The 26,449-nt window shown below is 49.4% G+C and overlaps 1 protein-coding gene across 1 annotated transcript in view; it reads left to right on the top strand.

Annotated features, from left to right (window-relative positions):
* AGFG2 (ArfGAP with FG repeats 2) overlaps window positions 1-26,449 on the top strand; it is a 567,631-nt gene that overhangs the window by 471,950 nt on the left and 69,232 nt on the right. Inside the window, exon 11 of the mRNA XM_085639598.1 lies at window positions 786-902. Within this exon, the coding sequence (XP_085495724.1) occupies window positions 786-902 (117 nt within the window). The remainder of the gene's footprint in view (window positions 1-785; window positions 903-26,449) is intronic.

The following is a 26,449-nucleotide window of genomic DNA, read 5'->3' as shown; positions in this document are numbered from 1 at the left end:
CCCCAAGGCGTATTTAATCTCTCAGCCCCTCCTTCTCAGATTGTGTAGCTATTGACGTATTTTGATATTCTACCATTTCCAGGCATGAGGAGTGGCAGGATAATTGTCGGCCTTTTCTTTGGAGTAGTATTGTGAAATAATAATCATCATTGATCTACTTGTGCAAAGATAAAGGAAACTTGACTCAGTCCCTTGTTGTGCATTGGGAACATACCTTCGTGTGAGGTGCATGTGTTTGCTGATCTTCTGTCAAAAGGAAACACAAGCTTATTTAACACAATACTACCCAACGGGTCAAAGGTAGAAGGCCTTGTGCTCAGTAGCCTGAGTAAAGACATCAGTACACTTTGAATACATCATGTCTTTTTTGCCTTCTTGTGCTCCTTATTGAAAATTAGATTAAATTGACCTTTTAAAAATTGAAACCATATTGGCTTCTTCGGGCCTCGATTTAGGTGCGTTGGCAGTTATGTGTACCTGCACCATAACTGGAATATAATATCTTGCAGTAGGGCAACTTTGAGCTGCATTTGGAAGAGCAGGGCATGTGGGTGCCGGGGCTGGAGCAGGTACTGGTACTGACCATCCTCTTTGGGATATGTTTTTTGAACTCACATGGTGATATTGGAATATAAGGGGTTCCTGCAAGTGGGCCGCTCGTGTGCCCTCACTTGAGAACAGAAAGTTTAGAGTTTGTTCTGCCCAATGTCTTAATGTGCATTTGAAATGTCTGTCCTTGTATGAGTAAGATGCTGTGCTCACCTGAGCATATTTCTGTGTTTTAGGTGGTGCTTATGGCATGAGTGTCATGACCGGTTACCCTGCTCCTGCCTCATCATTCCCTCAGACGTTTCAGCAGCAAGCCTTCCCTCAGCCTTCTCCCTTCGGCCATCAACAGAATGGTATGTATGTTTATCTTGTGTCTGTTGCTTACACTGTTTTTGTGTTAGACATCATAGAATGCCCTAGTGAACCGGATAAACAATCAAGCTATTAGTTCTAATGGCTAGGTGCCCTGAGACGGGATTTCTGTATGTGACCAAACCAGTGGTCGAAGTGAATCAAAAAAGTATCGGAACTATGATGCTGTCCTTGAGGGGGGCGGAGTGAGTGAGCGTGGGGGCGGAGTCAAAGACCTGGCCAACAAAACAAAATATCCAGTAAAGTTTTTTGGTCTTGCACCTTCAGGTAACTACCTATAAACCAATGCACTATTGTATATTATAAAACCTCTATTAATTGATGCACTGCAGAGGTCTGTGACTGTAACCAGAGAGCCACAGAAGTGAATCCTGGTTGGTGCAGTGGAGAATAGAGACCTGTGTATGTTTAGTGCTACAAGGTTCCAGTTTGTGACAGCACTGGGAATATGCAAGTCATTATTTTAAATTTGCTTTAAAGACAGTATAAGATAGGCTGATACAAAATGTGCAAAAAGGTTTAAGATAAAATGGTGCTTCCAAACTATAGATTTTGGTAATACCTAGACTGTACATAGTGCACTTTTTTGGTAATTGTCCATTAAAAGCACACACTTCACAGTTTAGCTGGTAACTCCTTGCAATAAACCTGTCATCAGGAAGCTTCAATTGATTACATCTATTAAAGCCAATACCGGCTTTCAGGCACCCTTTTCATTTGCAGATTAACCTGTTGCGCACATTTACATTTCTTTCAGCGAAGCAGACACCCTGGCAAGAAGGCTTGTTTAGTTGTCTACCTCTCCCTCAGTTTCAGAGCACAGGAGACTTCCTGCCTTACACTTCTCCAGATGCGTTTCAACACTCGGAATTAACCCTCCCATGAGGTTGTCTTTCCTCAAAAAAGTAGAGGGACTGTTTTACTTAAATTAGAAAAGTATGGGCATTTCGTGCCCCTCCGATCCCGCGGACTACGACCACCGGACCAAACCTGAAACATTAAGACAGGTTAAAAAATGGTAACCCCCCCCCAACCCTTTTCTCCTCCTCCTGTTCCTAGCTCACAATTGGTTCCCAGATTGCTATATCCATTGAAGAGTAGAAAAACTGATACATGCTTGCAAGTCAGGCAGACTTTCACTGGAGGAGGGATTAGAGCACCTTTAAGAGATCAAAAAGGTAATCTGTGTAACAAACATGTTATCCTGTTTTGGAGTATCTTTCATAGATTCAACTGCTTGAATCATTCCCCGTCGTCAAAGTGTGAGTCCCACGGTAATATAAATAAGGCAGTAATTAAATAACTTTCATAGGCTATCATGGAGGCAACCATGCATTTAATAGCCTATCTTCCTTCTTTTCTAAAAAGAACCAAACTTAAATACAATCAATCAGTAACCAGCACCCTCTAGAACCTTTCCAAAGAGAGGCTGAGTCCCTCAGATTTTCAATGCACGTCATGTGTGAAGGAAGTCTCCCTGAGATCTGCTCAGTTATTCAACATTTCTCTCAGATAAGTCTTATTTTTCTTACTGGACAATGTCTGACATGAAAGGACTATTTCGCCCTTATAAGTTATGTGGGGGGGAAAAGGGTCATATTGATGATGTTCATAGGGATTGCATCTATTGCCTTCATCCTCATCAAGAGGCAAAGTAATGTAAAATCTGCTGCAACTTTTCATCTAAGACTCCTAGAGTTCGAGAGGGCAGACTTTTGTTCTCGCTTAAGAAGACACAAGGAGCGTCTTCTGAGGAGGAGAGCGACATGTCCTCTAAATCCCATAAGAGGCCCAGGTCACCTGAGGGTCACCCTGAGGAGGTTAAGAAACGCCCTAAAACCTCCCATCTGACCAAAGAAACTCGAAAAAAGGAGAAATAATCTAAAGTCTCCTCTTAGCTGGTCTTGCCTCATCGTTCTGGGACTTTTAAGACAAAATTGGAATCTTCCAGGCATAAATCCAGCCACAGATCCGTGTCAGTTTCACCGTCAACGCCTGTCTCTTCAGCAACACAGACGACGACTACTCTCTCGTTGTCGAGACCGTCAACTGAGCCTACGACAGAGACGGTGAGCATTGACGCCCCGATATTGTCAACACTATCCTTATCGTCGACGACTACCTCAGCGACGAGGTTGTCATCGTCGACGCCGGCAATGACGACACCATTACCATCGACAATGGTTCCACTGTCGACGAGCACACAGTCAACGGTTTCGACGACGACATCGATGAAGGTTTTTGCCGTCTACAAGAAAATCAGGGTCACAGATGGTCCCATCGTCAACGGACCAGTCGACGATTCTCCCATCGACGAAATCACTTCAAATGCAGACCACACCATCCAGAATGTCCAGAGCATCGCTACGGCCTGGATTTCAATCGCCAGGCAAGATTTTGCCTCTACTTCCAAGTCACCTTCTAGAGACAGAGGAAACAGATGATGATAGTCCCTTTGGAACTGCTCATAGTCCTTCTGAACTAAATGTCAAGTTACAAGAGGAGGATGAGGATTATTATGACGAGGAACAGTACTACCAGCACTAACCAGTTCCTCCTACACAATATCAGCATTTTAGATATTATGTTGAAACACCAAGGCAAGAACCTGCTCAATTATCCTCAGTTATCTTCTTCTTTAGTACAAGACTTACAGGCCATGCTCACGGACTACAGAAAAAGGTTCCCACCCAAAGAGAAACACATGATTGTGCCACCGCCGCCTCCATCAGCACCACCTGTAGCACCGCCTACAGCAATATTGCCTCTTCCTGCCACTCCTAGGATGACGCCACGACCCATCATCCCTGTTCCTCCTGGAGAGGATCCATCCTCTTTTGTAGAAGAGCCTGAAGAGGGAAAAATTCCCGATCCTCCTCCACGCAATGATTAATTGGATAACTATATGTTTGAGGCATATGAGCTGTGAATTGTATACTTTAGCATAGATCGCCATCTGGTGTTGGGCTCAGATGTTTGCAGTTTGCTTTTGTCGAAGAAGTCTTTGTTAGTCACGAGATAGGTGACTCCTCCTTATGGTGACGGTGCGCATGGGCATCGACTCCATCCTCAGATTGTTTTTTTCTGCCATCAGGTTCGGATGTGACTTGCTGCGCTCCGGGTCGGTGTTGTCATCGAAACCCCCTTCGACGCGCAATCACCTCCCACTCGACGGTATTGTCTTGATCGCGTTTCCCTTTCTCGACGCGCATCTTCTACAGTCGAAAAAACTTCCATAAACTTCGACGCGGGCCGTTGGGCCTACCCGCGCCAATTACAACGGAAGTCTATGGAACGCACTCCCTTCAAGAAATGTCCCCAGTGTGGTGCTAAATTCCCATACTCAGACCTACACCCAGTGTGTAATCTCTGCGTCTCTCCGAAGCATCAAGAGGATATCTGTGAGGCTTGTCTATCTTTCAAGTCTATGAAGACCATTCGTGATCATCTGGCTCGACGCCACGAAATGTCCAGAGGAAGCGGCTTCATTCCGGACATCTTCCATCCAGGCCTCGACAGCCTTCCGGAACAAGCCCAGGAGGAACCAGTCTCAGTCTCCACAGATGACTCAGACGCCGAAGACGAAGTCACCTCAGCTCAGTGGACCGTAAGTACCGAGACCCCTGCCCCACCCAAGCCCATACCAAAGGCTCCGGTAATACCTTCGCCACAAGGCCCAGGTCCACACTGGTTGAACATTTCAGAGACCCGCCCTCGGGCTCGGCTATGAAAATCAAAGACAAGCCTTCCAGCTCGGGCTTGAACCAGCCACACTCCGGTACCGAAAAACCACCTTCAGCACTGAAGTCCAAGGCCGCCAATACCCAGGCCCCGAAACAGCTGAAGGACAAACCCTCGGAGTCAAAGCAAAAGGGAACAACTTCGACACTGAAAACATCGGAGCAGAAACAATCCAAGGGAAAAGCTTTGACGCCTAAACTCCCGAAGCAAAACACTTTGGAGCTGAAACAGTTGACACCGAAATCTTCGGAACAATAAAAGGCTTTTAAACCGCACACTATCCCTATGCCTAAACAGTCTAAGACTCTTCAGAGGGATAAATCTTCAGCACCGAAAAAAACCAGTGGCTCCGATGAATTTTTTGTTCCAGATCCAAACCAGAAAACAATTTATATCCATCCAAAGACTCGTCATATTCTCTCCAAACAACCTACAAAAAGGAAACCGGACCATTTGCAAAATTCACTGGTTCCGGCTAAAAAAATGGACATGAGCACAAACACCTCTCCATCCCCCACACCTCCTCCCCAATCTATTGATCCCAATTTACTTATCTCTCCAGTACATTCTCCAGAAATCACTTTTCCACTCTCAACCAGAGGATAGTGATAATTGAGATGGGGATGGACAAGGGGAGGATAACATAATCCCACAATGAGACAATGATGATCCCCCACAGGACCCAGACCCATGGATGGACTATAACCCAGATCCTGACTTAAAAGACCCAGATCTTTATCCCTCTAAGCCGTCCCCACTAGACAATAATGTAGGTTTTGCCCAATTAATCAATATGGCTGCAACATATCACGGAGTTAATCTACATTCTGACCCTGTAGAGGAGGATTAGAAACTTTTGCTCAGCCACAAAAAACATCACATGTCCTACCAATGTTAAAAGGGCTCATTAGACACGCACCAGAAGTGTTTGAGGACCCTGTTAGGACTAGGGTTCTTAACCCAAGGGTAGACAAAAAATACAAAGCTGCTCCCAGTGACCCCATATACAATAAAGGGCAGCTTCCTTTAGATTCCCTGGTAGTTGCTAATGCACGTAAAAGGGCCAACTCTCAAGGTTCAGGTGACGCCCCGCCCCAGATAAAGAATCCAAATTATTACACTGTGCATAAACACGAGGAGGCCAGAGAAAGATGGGTTAGTTAGTTCAGGGCGTTTTATTAATTCACGCAGGTCCGATATATAAATTATATAGTCCTTCTCTCCGCTCTTGTTATTCAGGGCGTGACAGGGTTCTGTATTTCAAGTCTTTTCCGGCGTTCTTCCCCCAGGGTCGGGTAGGTGAAGACACTCAGTCAAGAGAGTCCGAATGCACCACAGAACAAGGAAAAACAAAAAAAAAGAAGAAAGAAAAGAATGTTTAAGGACGACTCTTTATCCTGCTCTTTAAAGGGGAAGGGGGTGATGGTTGTACACCCGTTTCGTCACCAGGTGTTTCCTGAGCTTAAGAAAAGATAGCCCTGGAGCTTTAACGGTACCCTCCCTCTCCCCCGAGTCGGGCGTTCCTACTAAACCAGCCCCGTACCCTTGAACGTACCGTAGGAAGCCACGCATCTCCTGATGCGTGGCTGGAGTCTTCGCGATACCGGACTGGGTCCGGCTCCCTCTTTTGCTGTTCGCCGGGTTTCTCTGGGTCCCGCTGTGGGTCTCTTCCGCGTCGTTGTCCTCGGTACCTTGGGGTCTGCAACCTCTGCTTCCGCCGACCCGTGGGAAGAGTTGGATGATACCGCCAGGTAAACAATGGGGTCCCGTTCGTCTGCTTCTTCCTCTTCCGTGAGGCTCCTCCTCCTCGCCACAACAACAGTAGCGCGCGCCTCGCTTCCTTTCGCTGTTTCAAATACCGCCGCGATTGGATAGGCTTCGGTGGGGAAAGCAAGTGATGCGGTCACATGGGGTGTGATGTCATTTGCCGCCGGGTCATCCTTAAAGGGATCGTCGGTTTATATTCCTCTTGTGGACTGTAAACAAAGAACAGGGGAGAGATAAGGGGGAAGATGTCTATCGTCCTCCTAAGGTGGCTGATCGTACAAAGACATCCCCTGACATTCACGCATCAGGCAAAAGTATGGCTTCTCAAGCTGCAAACTATTGGAACATAGCCAATACACAAGCTCTCTTGGCAAGGTACGATAGGGCTCACTGTGATGAGCTAGAGAAACTCATTCAACACCTACCAGAGCAATACAAACACAAGTCCAATGACCTCATACAGGAAGGCAAACTAATCATGAACACATCAAACAAATGTGCTCTGGACGCCGCGGACACCGCGTCCCGTGCAGTCAATACTAGCATATTGTTAAGCAGGCATGCTTGGCTCAGGATATCCGGGTTTAAACAGGAGGTGCAAACCAGTATCCTTAATCAGCCCTTCAACCAAGAGCACCACTTTGGCCCTGCAGTGGACACAGCTTGAAAAAGGACACTGAAACCGCAAAGTCTATGGGAGCCTTGAAATGATCTTCTCCTAGAGGCTCCTTTTATAGGGCTGGCCCAAAAACCAACACACCAGAGCACCCATCCTCATCTTAAAAAAGACCCAAACCAGAGCTCATTTTCCAAAGGATACTTTAGGGGAAGTTACAGGGGTAACAACAACAAGGGCAAAGGCCGGGGTAATAACCCCTGCAGCTCCCCTACCACCAAGCACTGACTTCCCTTCGCATCCCCCCGACCACTCCACACCTGTCGGGGGACGCCTTTCACAGTTCCTATCTGTCTGGAATTCCATAACCACAGACAGGTGGTTGAGACAAATTATCCAGTATGGTTACTGCCTGGAACTCACGCCCCCCCCCCCCCCCCCCCCCCCCCCACATTCCTCCCAAACACCGTCCAATGTCCACAGAACATTTGACTCTCCTCAAACAGGAAATTCTCTCTCTACTACAAAAAAATGCAATAGAACCAGCCCCCTTACCCCAACAGAGCACAGCGGTTTATTCACTCTACTTTCTGATTCCAAAAAAGGACGGCTCTTTCAGGCCAATATTAGACCTCAGACCCCTAAACCTCTACATCCAATCAGACCACTTCCACATGGTCACTTTCCAACAGGTGCTCCCACTACTTTAACAATGCAACTGCCTCTCCACTCTAGATCTAAAGGATGTCTACTTTCATATTCCTTTTCACCCTTCTCACAGAAAGTTTCTCAGGTTCACAGTGGACGGACAACATTATCAGTTCAAAGTCCTCCCATGCGGAGTAACCCCGGCACCCAGAGTCTTCACCAAATGCCTCGCAGTGGTAGCGGCTCATTTAAGAAGGCAACACATTCAAGCGTTCCCTTATCTGGACGACTGTCTCATAAAGACCAACTCCCACAACAATTGTGTGCAGCATACACACAAAACTATTCTGCTACTTCACGCCTGAGGTTTCACAGTAAGCCTCAACAAGTCTCATCTTCCAACATACAACGGTATCTAGGGGCTACTCTGGACACCTCGAGCTCTAGCATACCCCAATCCAGGCAGGATTCACTCCATGCAGGCTCTAATATTACAATTTCGACCTCAACACTCCCTGCCAGCTCGAGTGTTTATGCAATTAATCGGGATGATGGCTTCTTGCATCCTTATCGGCCCTTACGCAAGACTTCAGATGCGTCCCTTGCAGGAATGCTTAGCACATCAGTGGAACTAGGCTCACGGTCACCTGACAGATCTAGTGTTTGTGGACAGCCGCACACATCGGTCTCTGCAGTGGTGGAATGTACAAAACCTTTCCAGAGGGCGGCCGTTCCTCAACCCGCTTCCACTTGATAGTACTAACAACAGACGCGTCGCTCACCGGCTGGGGAGCTCATCTACAATGTCAAACTGTTCAGGGCTTGTGGACCCCTCAACAGAAACAACTCCACATAAATCACCTGGAGTTACTAGCAATCTTTTTAGCACTAAAGTCTTTCCAACTTTCGCTACTAGGCAAAGCTGTCCTAATACGTACAGACAACATGACAGCAATGTACTACATTCAAAAGCCGGGGGGACACACACTCTCCAACTTTCACGCCTAGCGCAAACTATATGGAGATGGGCTATTCCTCAAAAGATATACCTCCTCGTGGAACATCTCCCAGGAGAACACAATCCGATTGCGGATCTGCTCAGTCGATAAACACAACAAATCCACAAATGATGAGAACTTCATCCTCAAGTTCTTCTTCCATTCTTTCAAATGTGGGGACACCCAGACATAGATCTGTTCGCCACACAACACAACGCAAAATGCCCAAATTTCGCCTCCAGGTATCCACACCCATTGTGCAAAGGCAATGCGCTATGGATGAACTGGTCTAACAAATTTGCTTACACATTTCCACCTCTCCCGCTCATTCCGTTAGTGGTTCGGAAACTCAAACAGCATTCCCTCACAATGCTCCTAGTTGCTCCAACATGGACCCGACAACCATGGTTCACAATCCTCTTGGAACTATCAGTAGTTCCATATCAAAAGCTACATCTCTCACCCAAACTTCTTACACAGAACATGGAGAGACAAAACATCCAGATCCCAATCAACTCAATCTTGCGATCTGGCTCCTTAGTTTGGCTACCTCCATCTCCCATCAGATTATATGAACGTCATCAAATAGGTTAGACGTCTTACCACAAGAGTGTGCTATGCAGCATACTGGAAGCGATTCGTTGTTTATTGTAAAAATAGCAAAATCAACCCACTAGATGCTTCCATTCAAAACATTATCTGTTGTCTCTTGCATCTACAAAAATGTAACTTGGCATATACATCTATACGACTACATCTAGCTGCAATAGCCGCTTACCTTCATAACAGACAACACTTGTCTCTATTTAGAGTTCCTGCTATCAAAGCGTTCATGGAAGGACTTTAAAGAATAATTCCACCTAGAGTTCCACCCTCCCCAGTCTGGAAACTCAATATTCTCCTTACCAGGCTCATGGGCCCCACATTTGAACCTCTACACAAATGTGAGTTACAGTTCCTCACTTGGAAAGTAGCCTTCCTGGTAGCTATCACATCCCTCAGGAGAATTAGTGAACTCCAGGCATTAACCATACAAGAACCATTTTTACAAATGCATCATAGTAAAGTGGTTCTAAGGCCTAACCCAAAATTTCTACCCAAGGTAATTTCTGCCTTCCACCTTAATCAGTCTGTTGAACTCCCAGTTTTTTCCCCTCAACCAGACTCAGTGGCAGAACGTGCTTTTCACACACTAGACATCAAGAGAGCGTTACTATACTACATAGAAAGAACTAAACCTTTTAGAAAGACTAAACAACTCTGTATCTTTATCCCCACCTCACAAGGGCAATCCCAATTTACAAACAGGAATTGCAAGATGGATTGTCAAGTGCATCCAAATATGCTATCTCAAAGCTAAACGCACGCTAACCATTCCCCCCAGAGCTCATTCCACACGCAAACTAGGGGCTTCCATGGCATTCTTAGGGAACATTCCCCTAGATGACATCTGCAAAGCAGCAACTTGGTCTATACCACACACTTTCACTAAACACCATTGTGTAGATGTGCAAGCAAAGCAACAAGCTAGTGTGGGTCAGTCTGTATTGAGAACACTTTTTCAGACCACTGCAACGGATACAGGTTGCCACTGCTAAGGAGAGAAACCGCTATAGTCTATGCTAAAGTATACAATCTACAGCTCCTATTCCTCGAACGGAAATGCTACTTACCAGTATGCATCTGTTCTTGGCATGTAGAGCTGTAATGTGGTCTGATATCGAAGCCATGCTGGAGTTTATACTGGAGGAAAATAAACCGGAATTTCGTAAGGTATTATAAATAGTGTCATGGACATAGCCACAACAGGTTTTTGTCAACTAGCTTGGGCGGCTGTACTAATGCGCCAAGGATGGCTTAGGGCAGCGTCCTTCCGTCCAGAATCTAAAATATTGGACATGGCGTACAATGGGGACAGTCTATTTGGAAAACACATAGACGAGGCTCTACTAGCCATCAAAATGGATACAGACACAGCCAAAGCATTACGTACCCTACAGTATCGCAAAGTGCCCTTTCGAGGTGCACGAGGATGTGTATTTTCAAGTTATAGAGGTACTTTCCAGCGTACCCAAAACTATTAATCCTTTCAGCAGCAAAATTGTCAGGGTTATCAGCAACAATCTTACCGACAGCCAACAGCTGGTTTCTCCAAGCAAGGTTCATGTAGGAAACCAACATCACAAGTACGCGATTCAGGTCGCAAGCAGTGACCACTTCAGGGTACCAGTTATTACTGCACCCCCACACCTATGCGAATGTTTCCGGTCATATCCATCAATGGCACAATATTACAATGGATAGATGGGTATTGGATCTCATATCTTATGGACACACTCTAGAATTCATCCAGCGCCCACCAAACACCCCACCGAGGGGATCGCACCCCCCTCATCTTCACTTACTCAAACAAGAAGCAAAGCTTATGCTACTGAAAGGGGCAATAGAGAGGGTTCCCGTAACACAAAGAGGAAAAGGCTTTTACTCCTGCTTCCGGATAAGCAAGAAATCGGGAGAGTGGAGACCTAGTTTAGACCTCAGGTGGCTGAACAAATTCCTCAAAAATCAGACCTTCAGAATGTTCACACTCTCCGACATCCTTTGGCGCCTCAGCAGCGGGGATTACATGACATCACTGGATTTAGAAGATGCTTATTTCCATGCTCCTATACACCCCAAACACAGAAAGTTCCTCCAATTCACAGTGCTGGTAACCACTATCAGTTCCGAGTCCTACCTTTTGGTCTCAAATCTGCCACGCTGATTTTCACCAAGTTTCTGGCCCCAGTAGCAGCCGCCTTGCGAAGCCAGGGTCACCAAGTATTTCCATATTTGGAGGATTGGCTCCTGAACGCACCATCGGCTCGTCTAGCGGCTGCAGCTACAAAAGATTGCATTGATCTGTTCCAGAATTTAGGCCTTTTTATAAATCAATGGAAATCATCGGTTTTTCCAAGTCCGACAATGACGTTCCTAGGGCCGACTTGGATTCCATACAGAACAAAGCTTTCCTTTTGCAGGAAAAGTTGCAAAGCTTGGCTCTCAGACTATCAAAAAGAAAGTGCACTTCTGTGAGGACATACTAATCTCTACTGGGCATACTGTCCTCAGCGATTGATCTAGTACCACTGGCTCGTCTACACATGAGGCCTTTGCAAGAGGAACTCCAATGTCAATGAATTCAAACTACGGGATCCTTCGACGATGTGATAACTATCATTCCACACATGAAAGGCATTTGAATGGTGGACTTTGAAGTCACATCTCTCACAGGGGCCCCTCCTTTCTACCCTTGATCCCGAATTCATAGTAACCACTGATGCGTCAATGGAAGGTAGGGGAGGACTTCTAAAGGACCTTCAGATTCAGGGAAAATGGTCCTCGTCCCAGCGTCAAATACATATCAACAGGCTGGAGTTGAAAGCCATTTTTCTCTCCCTGCAAGCTTTACTCCCTCAGATAAAAGGTTCATCGGTGTTGGTCCGTACAGACAACACCACAAGCATGTTTTGTATCAACAAACAAGGAGGAAACAAATCTCTGACTCTCATAGGACGCCCAACATCTCTGGGGCTGGCTTGCATTTCAAAGGATATCCCTAAAAGCGGAGCATGTTCCAGGGCTTCAGAATACTTTTGCAGACACACTCAGCAGGAACAAAGACAACTGTCACGAGTGGGAGCTCAAACAAGACCAACTGAACAGGATTTTTTCGCATTGGGGGAAACCAGCGCTGGACCTGTTTGTGACGCACACAAACTCCAAATGCTGGTTCTTTGCAAGCAGATTCCCTCGCCCACATTTTCGGGAAAATGCCCTTTCAATTCGTTGGTCAGGAATATATGCTTAAGTCTTTCCTCCCATTCCACTGATACCCAAGGTATAGATGAAAATGGAACACTGCCGCCGCCTTATGATAGCACCCAGATGGCCCAGGCAGCACTGGTTAATGGAGCTTCTGCCCATCCGGCTGCTACGGACACACAGCTTGTTGACCAGAAACCAAGGTCAGATGTGTCACCCGGAGCCAGCATCTCTTCGATTGCATGCGTGGCTCCTGAATTCTTTGAATTTAAGAATTTGACAATTGCGCAGGAGTGTAAAGACATTATCGCCAGACCTCGAGCGGATAGCACCAACAAGACATACATACTGAAATGGAAATGGTTCTGCCTTTGGTGCCTGCAAAGCAAAGTACATCTGTACCTCTCTGCTCCAGAGCAAATCCTACCGCACTTACTGTCTTTGGCTCAAACTGGATTGGTATACTCCTCAATTAAGGTTCACCTCGCAGCTGTCTCTCGATACAGACACTCCCCAAAACGCCTATCTCTCTGCTCTGATAGAGTTGTACAGCAATTCATGAAAGGCCTATTTCGTACTTATCCACCTGTTCAAGCCCCACCACCTGAGTGGTACTTAAACGTAGTCGTAGTCCTATCAGAATTGAGGAAGCAACCCTTTGAGCACATCCATAGGGTGGATATCAAGTACCTAACGTGGAACGCTCTAATATCAAGGAGAAGGGTTGGCAAAATACAAGCTTTTACCATAAAACACCCTTTCCTTCGTTTTGCAGATGATCTGGTTAACCTCAGGACGAATCCCAAAATCTTCAAGGTTCCTTTGCAGTTTCACCTAAATGATCCTGTCATTCCCAGGACTTTCCTCCTGGATCCTTCTACACTGTGGAACGAACCTTACACACTCTAGACATCAAGAGATGTCTTAAATTCTACCTGCAAAAGACTATCCGCAAAACAGATCATATGTTCGTAGCCTAGGGTCATCCGGGCACTGCGGCTTCTAAAATTACCATTGTACAATGAATAGCAGCCACAATTCACTTTTGTCACGGTAAAGCACGCAAACCTTTGGCAAGAACAGTGAAAGCGCACTCCACAGGAGCAGTCCCTACATCGGCTGCCATGTTCGCTGGGATTCCACTGGAAAAAATCTGCAAAGCTGCGACATGGAAAACAATGTATACGTTCACGCAGCACTGCTGCCTGGAGTTGACACAGCGTGCTGTTGCAGCCGTGTGACAGGCAGTTCTATGTCATTTATTTCAGTAAGGTGAGCCTCTTTAATTAGAGGCTTTCTTTTCTGTTGTCAATAATGATATGCATTTGAAAATGTATCTTTATTGGTTTTAAAAGTTGGTATACTTGTTTAAGATGATAATAGAGATATTTATTTCACGTCAGCGCTTTTATATGCATTTAATTTTTCACCGACACTCCTTTTGTGAAATATTTTGAAAAATTATTGGCACTATCTACCATCCGCTAAGGGTGCTTACTTATTTTACATTACTGCTTGCTATTATGATTCAAGCATGTGAGTGTCTAAAAAATACCCTAATACTGGATCCGAAATAAGTTACTTACCTGTATCTGAAAGAAACACGTTAGTTAGATTCCTCACCTTAGAATATCCCCAGGCGTCTGACTGGATCCGAAAGATTTTTCGTCAGCAATACCCCTTGCGCGTCGCTAGGCGTCGTCTGCGGCTCCGTGTCCGTCGTCGTGCGCCGGAATGACGTTGTCGGAGTACTTAGACGCCGCACTCGCGCGCTGACGTCAGTTCTTCTTTTTTCCGCGCCAGTAAGCGCCGATCCGGGAGAGCTACCCCTTTAGTCAATTTTTGACTAACTTTTTCGACTCTTTTTGGTCACTTCTCGACTCTGGTGCCGGTAGGATGCCTGGTTTCAAGGCCTGCGACGACTGTCACCGACTGATGTCGGTGACCGATCATCACCGCCGGTGCCCGTACTGCTTGGGCCTCGACCCCGACGCGGAGTCGTGCTCCGATTGTATGGCCCTGACCTCGAAAGCTAGGCGGGAGCGGTCCCGCAAGCTTCTCGAGCTTCGCCACTCTGCTCCGCGCCCCTCTCGATCCCGGTCCAGGAGGATGTCCAAGGATCGGTCGCGGAGCCGCACTCGACATCGTCGCTCGACTGGCTCGAAGTCTTCGGGTAAGTCGAAGCACTCCAAGAAGTCCAAGAGGCGACACCGCTCTTCGGACTCCCCTCGCCGGTCGCGCGACTCGGCCGAGGGTGGTTCCACCCCCGCGGCTCCGCGGGAGCCGCAGGCGCCGCGCAAGTCCCCATACCTGCCGGTCCCTGGGACTGACGCGACGCCGGCGGAGGTCAGTGCCTTCCTCTCGGCCATGAGGAGCCTGGCCCCGCCGTCGACGCCCGCTGGCGCGTCTTCGGGCCCTGCGGACTCGACTGGGTGACCCCGCGTGCCGGCGGCCCCGGCGCCGATGGAGGCTCCGGCCCCGACGCCGCAGGTCCCCGAGGGGCCCGAGCCTGGGCCCCCGTCGACGCCGGTCGACCTCGTTACGCCTCCTCCGCCGGTGCCGACACCGGTACCACCCCCGACGCCGACTCCGGTCGACGTTGATCCCCGGTTCAGCCCTTGTCATGTCCCGACGCCGCATCAGACGCCGCTAGAGACACATATTGTCTATCGACCGGCTCCGATCATTCCTCCTGTTTACCAGGAATCGGATGACGGGGGCGAATGGGAGGGGTCTGAGGACCCTATGGCCCTTCAGGGGCAACTTTCTCAGGACTGGGCAGATGAACTGGGGGAGGCCAGTGGATTGGATACCTCACCGGACATTGGATTCATCTCTCCTCCAATTGTGGCTTCGGAGGAGGGTGCAGCTTTTTCTGTGGTGCTGCGCAAGGCGGCCGCAGCACTTGGGCTTGAGCTGCCTGCCGTGGCTGTGAGGACTAACATCCTCACTGAGGTGCTTCAGTCTGCCGCATGCTCCACTGAGCCTCTGCCGCAATTCAATGAGGCCCTCACTGACGTTCTGCAGGGCACCTGGTCCAAGCCCTCCACAGTCCCTCCTGTGGATAGGAACGTTGCCAGGCGCCACCGCCCTGCTCCGGGCAACCCCAGTTTTCTGTCCCAACACCCCACCCCCGAGAGTCTGGTTATCCAGGCCTCTACCTCCCAATCCTCCTTCCCGTCCGCTCCTCCGGACCGGGATTCCAAGACACTGGAACAGTTCGGTAAGAAGCTGTTCTCCTCGCTCAGTTTGGGCCTGCGGTCTTTGAATACCGCCTGTCTCTTGGACCGTTATTCCCACTCTCTGTGGGATACGGTGGAGGACGTACTGCCACTGTGCCCGGAGGAGGCCCGGGCGCGGCTTTCCTCGGCTCTGGCCGATGGGAGAGATGCAGCGCGCCATGCAATCCGATGTGGACTCGACACTACGGACTCACTGGGTAGGGCGATTTCTACCACGGTGGCGCTTCGACGTCACGCCTGGCTGCGGTCCACGTCCTTTTCAGGGGATGTCCAGAGCACACTCATGGACATGCCTTTTGATGGCGCTCGCCTTTTTGGTGAGAAAGCGGACAGTGCGCTGGCTCGCTTCAAGGACTCCCGGGCTACGGCCACGTCCTTGGGCCTCTCGGCCCCGTGGCCACAAACTCCCACTTTTCGCTCCTTTCGTGGCCAAGGAAGGGGCACCTCCTCACGTCCGCCTAGCCACCGGCCGCAAAACCAGCCTGCACGCGGACGTGGTTTCCGCCGAGGCGGTACTGGAGGACGACGCGGTCAGTCCACATCCACCCCGGCAGCATCCGCCTCAAAGCCTTCCTAGTCCGTGCTTTCAGGCCCATTCCTCTCCAGTGGGAGGCCGGGTTCGCCATCACCTGCTCCACTGGCGTACCATTACTTCGGACAGGTGGGTGCTGCAAATCGTCCGAAGGGGCTACTCCCTCCCCTTCGAGACGACCCCTCCAGCCATGCCTCCGCAGCACCACCGTATCTCGGAGGATCATATGAATCGTCTACAAGAGGAAGTTTCGGCCCTCTTGGCCAAGGAGGCCGTCGAGCGCGTTCCGAGCCCAGAAGTAGGTTGTAGTTGTTATTCCCACTACTGTCTGGTTCCCAAGAAGGGCAAAGGAGGCCTACGCCCTATCTTGGACCTCAGGAACGTCAATGCCTTCCTCAGGAAGGAACGGTTCAAAATGTTGACTTTGGCTCAGGTTCTAGCTGCCCTCGACCCTGGAGACTGGATGGTAGCGTTGGACTTGCAGGACGCATATTTCCATATCCCCGTCCTGCCGGCCCACCGGCGTTGCCTGCGGTTCACGGTGGGTCAGGAGCACTTTCAGTTCACCGTGCTCCCCTTAGGTCTTACAAGTGCCCCTTGGGTGTTCACGAAAGTGATGGCGGTGGTCGCAGCTCATCTGCGCAGATCAGGGGTTCCAGTCTTCCCCTATCTCGGCGACTGGTTGTTGCAGGCGGGCTCGCCCCAGACAGTCGTCTCCCACGTCCAGACTACGGCGGATCTCCTGCATTTGCTAGGGTTTTCCATCAACGTGCCGAAGTCACACCTGAACCCCTCTCAGAAGCTCCTCTTCATCAGAGCGGTTCTCGATTCGGCGAAGTTCCGGGTTCATCCACCGGAACAGCGGGTCCGGGATATACAGGCCCTGATTCCCATCTTTCGGCCTCTATCCTGGGTTTCGGTCAGGCTAGTGTTGCGGCTTCTGGGGCTGATGGCCTCCTGCATCCTACTAGTGCATCACGCCAGGCGGCGCATGCGGGCTCTGCAGTGGGACCTGAAGTTTCAGTGGGCCCAGCATCACGGCAACCTGTCCGACCATGTCTTGATCTCGAAGGGCACTGCACAGCAGTTGCAGTGGTGGCTCACGGACCGCGATTGGGTCACGGGCAAGAGCCTCTCCCTACCCCTGCCGGAGTATATCGTAGTGACGGATGCGTCCCTCCTGGGATGGGGTGGCCATATGGGAGAGGCGGAGATCAGAGGCCTCTGGTCTCCGGCGGAGTCTCGCCTCCACATCAACTTGTTGGAGCTGAGAGCGATCCGACTTGCACTGAAAGCCTTCCTTCCCTCTGTCCGGGGAAGTGTCGTGCAGGTGTTCACGGACAACACCACCGCCATGTGGTATTGCAACAAACAGGGCGGGGTGGGGTCGTGGACCCTTTGTCAGGAGGCTCTGCGCCTCTGGACATGGCTGGAACACCAGGGCATCACCCTGGTGGTTCAACATCTGGCAGGCTCTCTGAACGCCAGAGCAGACGAACTCAGCCGCCGGTGCATGATTGATCACGAATGGCGTCTGAACTCCGAGGTGGCGCAAGGTCTCTTTCGGCAGTGGGGAGAGCCTTGGTTAGATCTATTCGCCACCGACGAGAACGCGCAATGTCAGCAGTTCTGCGTGTTGGAATTTCCAAGGCGGCACTCGCTCGGCGACGCTTTTCTTCGCGAGTGGAGTTGTGGTCTGTTGTACGCCTTTCCGCCTATACCACTTCTGCCCAGAGTGCTGAAGAAGATCAGGCGCGACCGGGCCCAAGTCATCTTGGTGGCTCCGGATTGGGCACGAAGATACTGGTATGCCGAGCTACTCAGTATGTTGACCGATCCTCCGATACGTCTGCCCCTTCGGGAGGATCTTCTGTCGCAGCAGCAGGGGACGGTCCTCCACCCGAACCTATTCCAGCCTCCACCTCCATGCGTGGAGATTGAGCGGCGGCAGTTGATGCCATTTGACTTGCCTCCTGAAGTCTGTGATGTCATTCTGGCAGCCAGGCGTCCCTCCACGAAGACGGTATACGCCTGCCGGTGGAACAAATTTGTGGCATGGTGCACAGCAAAGGCTGTGGATCCCCTTTCCGCCCCTCTTTCTGAGGTTCTCCTCTTTCTTCGGCCCGGCAGGGCTCTGCCCTGGGCACCTTGAAAGGTTATCTTGCTGCCCTCTCTGCCTTCTTACGGCTTCCTGATCAGCCCTCTCTTTTCAAGTCCCCTGTAGTGTCACGCTTTCTTAAAGGCATTACTCACACGTTCCCTCCTGTCCCTTTCGTAATGCCTCAGTGGGACTTGAATCTTGTCTTAACATTCCTGATGTGCGCTCCCTTTGAGCCACTTCACAATTGTCCTCTTCGTCTTCTAACTCTTAAGACTGCTTTCCTGGTAGCCATCACCTCGGCTAGACGGGTGGGTGAGCTCCAGGCTCTATCGTCCAAGCCTCCTTTTCTATCTGTTCATCCGGACATGGTTGTCCTTCGGCCTCGTCCTTCCTTTCTACCGAAAGTGGTGACCCCTTTTCATCTTGGGCAATCTGTCACCTTGCCCACCTTCTTTCCGCCTCCGCATCCTTCCAAAGAGGAAGAGCGGCTCCACAGTCTGGACCCAAAACGTGCGCTCTCCTTTTATTTGGACCGCACAAAACAGTTCCGAGTGGACGACCAGCTTTTCGTTGGCTACGTGGGTGCAAAGAAGGGAAAAGCTGTGCACAAACGGACCATCTCCCGGTGGGTCGTTTTGTGTATAAAAATCTGTTATTCCTTGGCAAAAAAGGACCCTCCTGTTGGGCTGCGAGCCCATTCTACTTGGGCCACGGCGGCTACTACTGCTTTGGGACGGGGAGTCCCTTTGCAGGACATCTGTCAGGCGGCGACGTGGGCTTCGCTGCACACGTTTGCCAGGCATTATTGCCTAGACAGCCAAGTCCGGAGGGATGGCTTCTTTGGCCGTTCTGTCCTCCAGCACTTTCTGGTGTGATCTTGGTTCGCAGACCCACCACCGGGGTTGGTATTGCTTGGGTATCTATTCTAAGGTGAGGAATCTAACTAACGTTTTTCTTTCAGATGAACAAGTTACTTACCTTCGGTAACGATGTATCTGTAAGAAACATTAGTTAGTTAGATTCCTCACCGACCCACCCATCCTCCCCGTTCTGCGAACTGACATCTAGGGTTAAGGCTATCCCTTTCAGGGCCCTAGATTTTTTGGCACCAGTGTCGGTCTCTTGCATGGCTCTGCGTTCCTGGCGCGGAAAGCTATGTACAAGAACTGACGTCAGCGCGCGAGGGCGGCGTCTAAGTACTCCGACGTCATTCCGGCGCACGACGCCGACGACGGACGCGGAGCCGCAGACGACGCCTAGCGACGCGCAAGGGGTATTGCTGACGAAAAATCTTCCGGATCCAGTCTTGACGCCTGGGGATATTCTAAGGTGAGGAATCTAACTAACTAATGTTTCTTACAGATACATCGTTACCGAAGGTAAGTAACTTGTTCAACTGCAGTTATCCAGTATTGGTATCTTTCATAGATTCACATATGGGACTCAGCCTCTCTTTGGGAAGGTTCTAGAGGGTGCTGGTTACGGATTGGTTGTATTTAAGTTTGGTTCTTTTTTAGAAAAAGGAGGTAGATAGGCTATTAGATGCATGGTTGCCTCCATGATAGCCTATGAAAGTTATTTATTTACCGCTTTATTTACATTACTGTGGGACTCCCACTTCGACGACGGGGAATGATTCAAGCATGTGAATCTATGGTAGGTTCGAGGCATGTGGGCTGCTGAATTCATATCTGTGCATAGATCGCCGCCTAGTGTTGGGTCCGGATGATTGCACATTGTTGTCCTGGAAGAGTCTTCGAAGTATCACGAGATAGGTGGCTCCTCCCCTGGACCACAGTGCGCATGGGCACCCTCTCCATCCTCAGATTGTTTTTATTGGGTTCGGATGTGCTTAACTTAGCTCAAGTTAGGAAACCTATATTTTGACTTTGTCGGTATCGTTTGCGTTCGGTATCGATAGTTTCTTCTTTCACCTCATCGGATCGAGTTTGGACCGAACTTCAATCGACGATCGAACATGGAATCGAGGACTCTCTTCAAGAGATGTCCTCTATGTCACGCCAAATATCCACACATCGACGTCCACCCGGTGTGTAACAAATGTTTGTCACCGGATCACGATGAATCCAAGTGTATGGCCTGCGCCCGATTCCGGTCAAAGAAGACACTTCGGAATCGACGTGCAGCTCGCTTGGAGGCCAACAAATCGGCGCCTACCCCGGTCAACATATTCGGGACCGAGGATGAAGATGTCGAGAGCGTCGAGGAAGTGGAATCTGTTTCTGCTTCGGAACCTGACTCCGACTATGAAGACGAGGGGATATTCCAAGACGAAGAAGTCGTCGTCGAGGTAGGAGACGACACTGGGGCCCTTGGGGCCGAAGAAGATAGCTCAGGTGAGGAGCTAGGCCAATCCGTCGATACGGAGGCCCAGGGACAAAATGTCAATATGGCTCAGGTCGCCTACGGGCCTCACCCAAGACCAGTCACTGCGTTCTACAGCCCCGCCTCCGGGCTCGGCTTCGAACATTTCCAACGAGCCGGATCTTTCTAAAACCTCTCGAGTCGATCCCTCAAAATCGAAACTGAAAGCTGCACAGGTGAAACCAAAACTAAAAGTGCAACTCGTCCTCGTCGGATCGAAGGCTTCCAACCCTTCACATCCGCGCAAACAAAAGGACGTCGGAACCGAACAGCCTAAAGGCACTGTCGGTGCCGAAGAAACACACAGGGTTTTCGGCGCTGAGAAACACAAAAAGACCCTCGGTCCCCCGAAGCCGCAGATGCCTTTAACAACTAAAGTTGGGGCGCGAACGCCTACAGCCCCGATGTCCGATCGTGCATCGACTGCAAAGGGTGCCGAAGGTGCAAGGGTCCCCACTCCACACGGCATCGACCCGAAAATTCGACTCGAAAAGCCTAAGTCGGGAAAGGGACCTGGGACGGCTTCCACGCCGGTCCCCGAAGAGCACGTCAGTTCCAGTGCCCCATCGCCATCCCTGGTGAAACAGGTGTCTGAGTCCCTGACGCGCATCAGGGAACGGGACACACCCGACCCGAGACAGGGCCCCGAGCCGAAGAAGGTCGCGAAGGCTACTTCGACGCCGGCACCGATCACTTTTGGATTGCCGCCTTCGGAGACACCCGCAAAACCTGCGCCTGCAGATCCACCTGTCGACGATTCACAGGAGCCGGTCATCGACCTCGAAACCGGTAAACTGGTGTTTCGGAAGAGAAAAATTGTCCCCGTGAACACTTTGGAGTCCTATAAAATCCCGCTCAAGAAGAAGATGGGTTCCGGCTCCACTCCACTGCCTGTGGAACCTTATCAACCTTATACCCACCACACACTTGAATTTTCTCCAACACCTTCGGAGACGGATGCAGGTGACACCTATTATGAGTATACCTCTTATCCTCTACATCATGACCAGGATGAACCACAGGACCAGGATCCCTCATGGGGAGACCCAGGTGACATCCACAATGCTCCTGACACCCCTATCTACAATATAAAACCATCCCCTGCGGAGGACACTGCTGCTTTTAACGCCCTCATTGAACGGGCGGCTGACAATCACGGGGTTGAACTTCATTCAGACTCTGTTGAAGAGGATTTCTTAGTGGACACGTTCTCCACGTCAGAAAGAACAGTTAAGACACAACCAATGCTAAAAGGCGTTCTTAAACATGCTAAGGACATCTTTAAGGAGCCAACAAGGACACGAGTGTTAAACCCCAGGATTGAAAAAAAGTATAGACCAGCCCCAGGAGACCCTACGTACATTAAGGGTCAATTGCCATTAGACTCCCTGGTTGTTTCTAACGCTTGCAAACGAGCAAACTCTCAAACTACTGGTGATGCTCCTCCTCCGGACAAAGAGTCCAAGGTGTTCGAAAATTCTGGGAAACGGGTGGCAGCTCAAGCATCAAACATCTGGCGCATTGCCAACACCCAGGCGCTTCTAGCCAGATACAGCAGGTCCCACTATGATACCCTGGAACCCCTAATACAACACCTACCAGATGAGTACAAGGAGGGGACGGAGCTCCTCATTAGAGAGGGGCAACTAGTTACCAATGCGTCCATCAAATGCGCACTGGATGCAGCAGACACAGCAGCCAGGGCTATCAACACTAGTGTGATGTTACGGAGACATGCATGGTTAAGAATATCCGGCTTTAAACCAGACATTCAAACAAATATCTTGCATCAGCCAGTCAACCCAGACTTCTTATTTGGCCCTGAAGTTGACACCACACTCAAAGATTAAAAAAGACACTGAGACTGCTAAATCTATGGGGGCTCTACAATCGCAGCAGTTTCGTGGTGGCTCCTTTCGTCGCCCCAGAAGTTCAGGAGCAGCTAGAGGTCAGGGCTCCCAGCAGCAGTACAATAAAGGAGGGTCACAAACCCCTTATAATAAAAACAATAGGGGTGGATACCGTGGCTCCAGCACCAAGGGCAGGGGCAGAGGAAACAACAATACCAGATCCTCTGCCAATAACAAACAGTGACATCTTGTCACTGCCCCCCGTCCACATAACACCGGTCGGGGGGAGATTACAACAGTTCCTGCCAGTCTGGAGTTCCATCACCACAGACAGGTGGGTGTTAGACATTGTCCAGTACGGTTATTGTCTAGAATTAACATCCATTCCACCCAACATACCACCAAGACAACGTCCTATGTCCGTAGAGCACTTGACATTATTGCAGCAGGAAGTACTGAGCATGCTGCAAAAAGGAGCCATAGAGCCCGTGCCTATCCAACAGCACGGTTTAGGGGTGTACTCTCTGTACTTCTTAATCCCCAAAAACGACGGCTCTCTCAGGCCTATACTGGACCTAAGACCTCTCAACATGTACATTCTGTCGGAACATTTTCATATGATCACCCTCCAGCAGGTTCTGCCGTTAATCAGTCAGGGAAACTTCCTAGCAACACTAGATTTAAAGGATGCGTATTTCCACGTTCCCATACACCCATCCCACAGAAAATATCTCAGGTTCACTATTCAAAATCAACACTATCAGTTCAAGGTACTCCCTTTCGGAGTAACAACAGCTCCCAGGGTCTTTACCAAGTGCCTAGCGACGGTGGCTGCTCACTTGCGGAGACAACGTATTCACGTCTTCCCTTACCTGGACGACTGGCTTGTTCAGGCAAAGTCAGCCCAGCAATGCGCCAGCCACATGTCCCACACCATTCACCTTCTTCACAGTCTGGGATTCTCCCTAAATTATCCCAAATCACACCTTCATCCAGCCCACGTACAACAGTACCTAGGCGCAACCATAGACACTCTGGCAGCCAAAGCTCGGCCAACCTTAGTGAGAATCAACAGCATACAACTGCTTATAGCAAAGTTCAAACCTCAACACTCACTTCCAGCCCGAGTGTTCATGCAGTTGATAGGCATGATGGCCTCCTGCATCTTCATAGTCCCGCACGCGAGACTACATATGCGCCCGCTTCAAGAGTGCTTAGCACGTCAATGGAATCAGGCTCAAGGACAGTTAAAAGACCTAGTGTTGGTGAGCGGTCGGGCATACAACTCTGCATTGGTGGAATCCACAAAACCTTTGCAAGGGCCGACCGTTCCAAGAGCCTGTTCCACAAATAATACTGACGACGGACGCGTCTCTCCAGGGATGGGGAGCTCATGTACTCAATTATACAGTGCAGGGACTATGGACGACACAGCAGAAAAAGATGCACATCAACATTCTGGAACTGATGGCAATCTTCCTAGCCATGAAAGCGTTCAAAGTACACTTGTGCAACAAAGTCGTGTTGATCCGGACGGACAACATGACTGCCATGTACTACATTCAGAAGCAGGGAGGAACACACTCTCCGCAGTTGTCTCATCTGGCTCAGAACATGTGGAAGTGGGCCATTCAGAGGAACATATTCCTCATGGCGGAACACCTCCCGGGCAAGGACAACCAGATGGCAGATCTGCTCAGCAGACACAGCCACCAAATGCACGAGTGGGAGCTACATCCATCAGTACTCCAACCGTACTTCCAGCAGTGGGGTCATCCAGAGATAGACCTATTCGCCACAAGGGAAAACGCAAAACTCCAAAGCTTTGCTGCCAGGTTCCCCCATCCACAGTCGCAGGGCAATGCAATATGGATGAACTGGTCAAGCAGATTTGCGTACGCTTTTCCCCCTGCGCCATTAATACCGCTAGTGGCACGCAAACTGAGGCAACACTCAATGACACTCATCTTGGTTGCTCCAACGTGGGCACGCCAACCATGGTACACCACGTTTCTAGAACTTTCCGTGGTGCCACATTAAACGCTGCGTCGAACGCCGAAACTTTTAACCCAGAACCATGGCGTAATTCAGCACCCAGATCCGCAACAGCTGCACCTGGCGATCTGGCTCCTGAAGTCTTAGAGTTTGGATACTTAAACCTGCCTCCAGAATGTATGAACATCATCAAAGAGGCCAGGAGACCCACCACAAGAGCTTGCTATGCGGCGAAATGGAAGAGGTTTGTCATCTACTGTCAACACAATGACATCAACCCGCTAGATGCATCTACTCAAAATATCATCTGTTACCTGCTGCACTTATACCAATGCAGTCTAGCATACACTTCCATACGCATACATCTCACCGCAGTAGCAGCCTATCTTCAAAACAGACAACACCTCCCATTATTCAGAGTGCCTGCCATCAAAGCATTCTTGGAGGGACTTAAACGAGTAATTCCTCCACGGCACCCACCGGCACCGGTGTGGAACCTAAATGTGGTCCTCACCAGATTGATGGGTCCACCTTTTGAACCTCTACGTTCCTGTGAGATTCAATTCCTCACCTGGAAAGTAGCCTTCCTGGTGGCGATCACTTCGCTGAGACGAGTTAGTGAACTCCAGGCACTAACCATTCAGGAGCCGTTCATACAGGTTCATGCGAACAGAGTTGTACTACGTACCAACCCCACCTTCATGCCTAAAGTAATATCACAGTTCCACATGAATCAAACTATTGAACTGCCTGTTTTCTTTCAAAATCCGGAAACTGTCGCAGAGAGAATGCTCCATACATTAGACGTAAAGAGAGCCCTCATGTACTATATAGACAGGACCAAGGATTTTAGGAAAGCAAAACAACTATTCGTTGCCTTTTCTCCACAACATAAGGGCAACGCCATTTCCAAAGCAGGGATAGCCAGATGGATAGTTAAATGTATTCAAATTTGTTATGAAAAAGCTAAACGCACGTTAACTATTCCTCCGAGAGCCCACTCAACACGAAAGTTAGGGGCGTCCATGGCATTCCTGGGAAACATTCTATTAGAAGCAATATGTAGAGCAGCCACATGGTCCACTATACATACATTTACCAAACACTACTGTGTAGATGTACACTCAAAACAGCAGGCAGCTGTAGGACAGGCTGTTCTCAAGACTCTTTTTCAGACTGCTTCAGCTGGCACGGGCAGCCGCCGCTAATCGAGGGACTGCTATATATTCTATGTACAGATATGAATTCAGCAGCCCACATGCCTCGAACCGAATATGCTACTTACCAGTATGCATCTGTTCTTGGCATGTAGGGCTGCTGACATTCATATCGCCCACCCTCCTCCCCGGCGCCTGTAGCAGCTGCAGCACTCAGAATTACTGTATAGCATGGTCATCACTTACTGTATCTACTCCATCACTGCCACAATGGCGAAAAACAATCTGAGGATGCCCATGCGCTCTGTGGTCTAGGGGAGGAGCCACCTATCTCGTGATACTTCGAAGACTCTTCCAGGACAACAATGTGCAATCATCCGGACCCAACACTAGGCGGCGATCTATGCACAGATATGAATGTCAGCAGCCCTACATGCCTATGCATACTGGTAAGTAGCATATTCGATACCAATACTGGATAACTGCAGTTACACATAAGTAACTTATTTCTTAAATGACATGCTTTTAATTTATTCAAAAAAATGAAATTATATCTGAACAATCAGTTTACACTTAGCATAACAGACAAATGGTGTACGCGAATAGGGTCGTATAAAAGCAGCGTCTCTCTGTGCTTTGTAGGCCGTCCCTTGGGTTATTTACAGCTGTAGAGTTATTAGACAAGAGCTTTT

Source organism: Triturus cristatus, chromosome 12 (assembly GCF_964204655.1).
Source record: "Triturus cristatus chromosome 12, aTriCri1.1, whole genome shotgun sequence".
Taxonomy (NCBI): Eukaryota; Metazoa; Chordata; class Amphibia; order Caudata; family Salamandridae; genus Triturus; species Triturus cristatus.
Note: the sequence above shows the minus strand (reverse complement) of the source record. Positions and strands in the feature narration are given on the sequence as shown.